At 41.8% G+C, this 2,500-nt stretch overlaps 1 protein-coding gene across 3 annotated transcripts in view; it reads left to right on the top strand.

Annotated features, from left to right (window-relative positions):
* The first annotated feature begins 116 nt into the window (after nucleotides 1-116).
* LOC106569975 (POU domain, class 2, transcription factor 2) overlaps nucleotides 117-2,500 on the top strand; it is a 50,317-nt gene continuing 47,933 nt past the window's right edge. For all 3 annotated transcript variants that reach the window (XM_014141775.3, XM_014141774.3, XM_014141780.3), the window contains exon 1: nucleotides 117-1,310. In XM_014141775.3, coding sequence (XP_013997250.3) covers nucleotides 1,211-1,310 — 100 coding nt within the window. In that variant the 5' untranslated portion in view covers nucleotides 117-1,210. The remainder of the gene's footprint in view (nucleotides 1,311-2,500) is intronic.

The following is a 2,500-nucleotide window of genomic DNA, read 5'->3' as shown; positions in this document are numbered from 1 at the left end:
GATTAGTAAGAAAAAGGGAGAGAGCAGGGGTAGAAGGAAGAGGGGGGAGGAAAAGAAAGAGGGGGAGAAAGGGGGTGGGGGACTGTAGGCTATACGGCGGGTGCTCTCTCGCCTCAATGTTGCGAGCAGCGTTGTCAGAGCGCTTTCAGACTGGAGGGAGTCGGACCGAACGAACTGGGGTTCCCAAATAACGGGAACATAGAGACAGACACACAGACGGATGGCGGGACAGAGCCAAAGAAAAGATACCGCATAACGGGTACCGTGTTTATGTTTTTCGTTTAGCTTTCATTTACAAAAAAAAAAAAAGCTGGTTTATTTATGTATCTTTTATTTATCGATTGATTGCGTTATAATTACCGTCCTGTGACAGAGAGGGGGAGGAGCGAAAACCAGAGGCGTCCCTGTGTAGCCTTACTTATTATTTGATTATTTAAATGTTTCAAATAATTTAATTGTATATTTTATCATAATGCTTCTTGTGTGCATGTATTCGTGAGCTGACCATAGCCATTTCTGCTTGTAACCAAATATAGACAACCAAAAATAGCAACATAACACCAACAGTTGTTAACCTTTTCTGTTCCGACCATACACCTGCTACAACAGACAGCGAGAGAGAATAGTTTTTCATCAAAGTAAAACTGGAGAGATATTTATTTACAAGTGTAAACCAAAGCAAAACCGAACGAGGTAAAAGAGGCCACTGTGACGGGAAGAGTCGCACACCTGTCGTGATAAGCAAAACATATGGAAATACCTTCAAGAATATAATAAAATAATATTCCATACAGTTCATGTCTAAGCTATTTTGTAGCTACATACAGGCCTAACTTTTACCAATGAGAGAATACCAGCGTTAGAGAGTTACTCAATGTCTATTCATTCTGTTAATGACTAATATCAACAGAAGCCTATTTTACATAGCTGGCGTTGTGTATCCCGTATCCCGACTATCCGTCTGTGTGTTAGTCTCAAATGAGCACCGTTCACTGAACTACTAAGGGACCATATATCCACATCGATATGACATAGATAGAGGCACCAAACCAAAAATGTGAACGTAGACACAAACTCAACCAAATATTCTTACTACCAAACATATTTTCAAACGTCTACCTGGAAAGCATAAGAAGAAAAGCAACAAAGAAGAGAAGACAAGCGCAATTCGAAGAAAACTGCAAATAAAAACCAAGAACGACAGCGGATCATGTTTGTTCCCTTGCCGGTGCCGTTCGTCTTTCAGAGAACTGCTTCCGACTTCAGCGCCTGGCGTCTCAAGTCCCCGCTGGCTCTACGCTCCAGCTCCGGTAAGACCTTTGCTTATCCCGCTATAGCTGTTTCATTGGCCATGCTCCTCTACATTTCACATACATGAAAAAAAAACTTAGTCAGTCAGCTAATACCTGTCCACTGCACTGGCAAGTCCTTAGACCCCCTCTTGATTCCTCAAAAAGGATGAGAAGATTTAACTTGAATTCTTTATAGACATAGGTTACATTTCTCTCCGAGTCGAATTTCCCCCCAGAAGACATTAGAATATTTGTATAAAAATCCAAAGTGTAAAAAAACATCTTATCCCCAAAATGTTGTCAAGAAAATGTGGTTCATTATTTACATCCTTTAAACATTTGCTTATGTGCTGTATCCCATGCTGTTCCCAGACCGTTTTCTCTCCTCACTTCCATCCCCATCTGTCTTCTCCGCTCCGTCTGCCTCTGTCTATGCACCCGTCTCTCCCGTTTTCGTCTCATGGACGGTTAAGGGAATATTCATGGTAATTTATCGACCCAGCGGAGATCGATCCCGGGGCCGCGGAAAAAAAGAGGGATAGAGAGTGAGAAACCTTGCGACAAGGCTGGGAGTGGGTAGTGGAAAAGATTGAACAAATTACAGTGCCATTCCACTTTAATTATCATATTCTCAGTCAAAGTGTTGATGCGTAAAGTTGATAGGCCTAGTCAGGTTAGGTAATTATCAATGAATTTAATGAGAAATGATTGGTGACTATAGTGTTGCAACAACCTGTGGAGTATATGAACTATCTTGTCTTTTACGATCTTTGTCACTTTTTGGTGGAGGTGGTTTTATCTAACAACGAGGAGAGAGGGAAGGGGGCGCGAAGATGATGCTGTCCCTGTCTCCATCCAAGTGGAAAATTCAAATAACAGATGGGGCCGAATATATGCTCCTCTCCAGGGCTGTGATGATAATGCAGGCTATCTACTTAACTACATGTCACCAGGAGAAGAACGGTTGAAATGTTTAATGAGCGCTGGTTGTGGATGCCATGCAGGAGGACGGCTTGACAGGGCACGTATGTTCATTGCTTTTGTTGTGAGAGAGAGGGGTGGGAAGAGGGGACAGCCGTTAATGGTAGGTCACTGAATGAAATGAAGGTAAAGTATAGGTTACGAGTGAATAATTAATTAACACATTTTGGAAAATGTTTAAAATGGTATAAACAAAGTATAACATTCGTGATGTAGTTGAGGGTTAA

Source organism: Salmo salar, chromosome 14 (genome assembly GCF_965601325.2).
Source record: "Salmo salar chromosome 14, fSalSal1, whole genome shotgun sequence".
In the NCBI taxonomy this organism is placed as follows: Eukaryota; Metazoa; Chordata; class Actinopteri; order Salmoniformes; family Salmonidae; genus Salmo; species Salmo salar.
The sequence above is the reverse complement of the archived record's forward strand: the minus strand, read 5'-3'. Positions and strand labels throughout refer to the sequence as shown.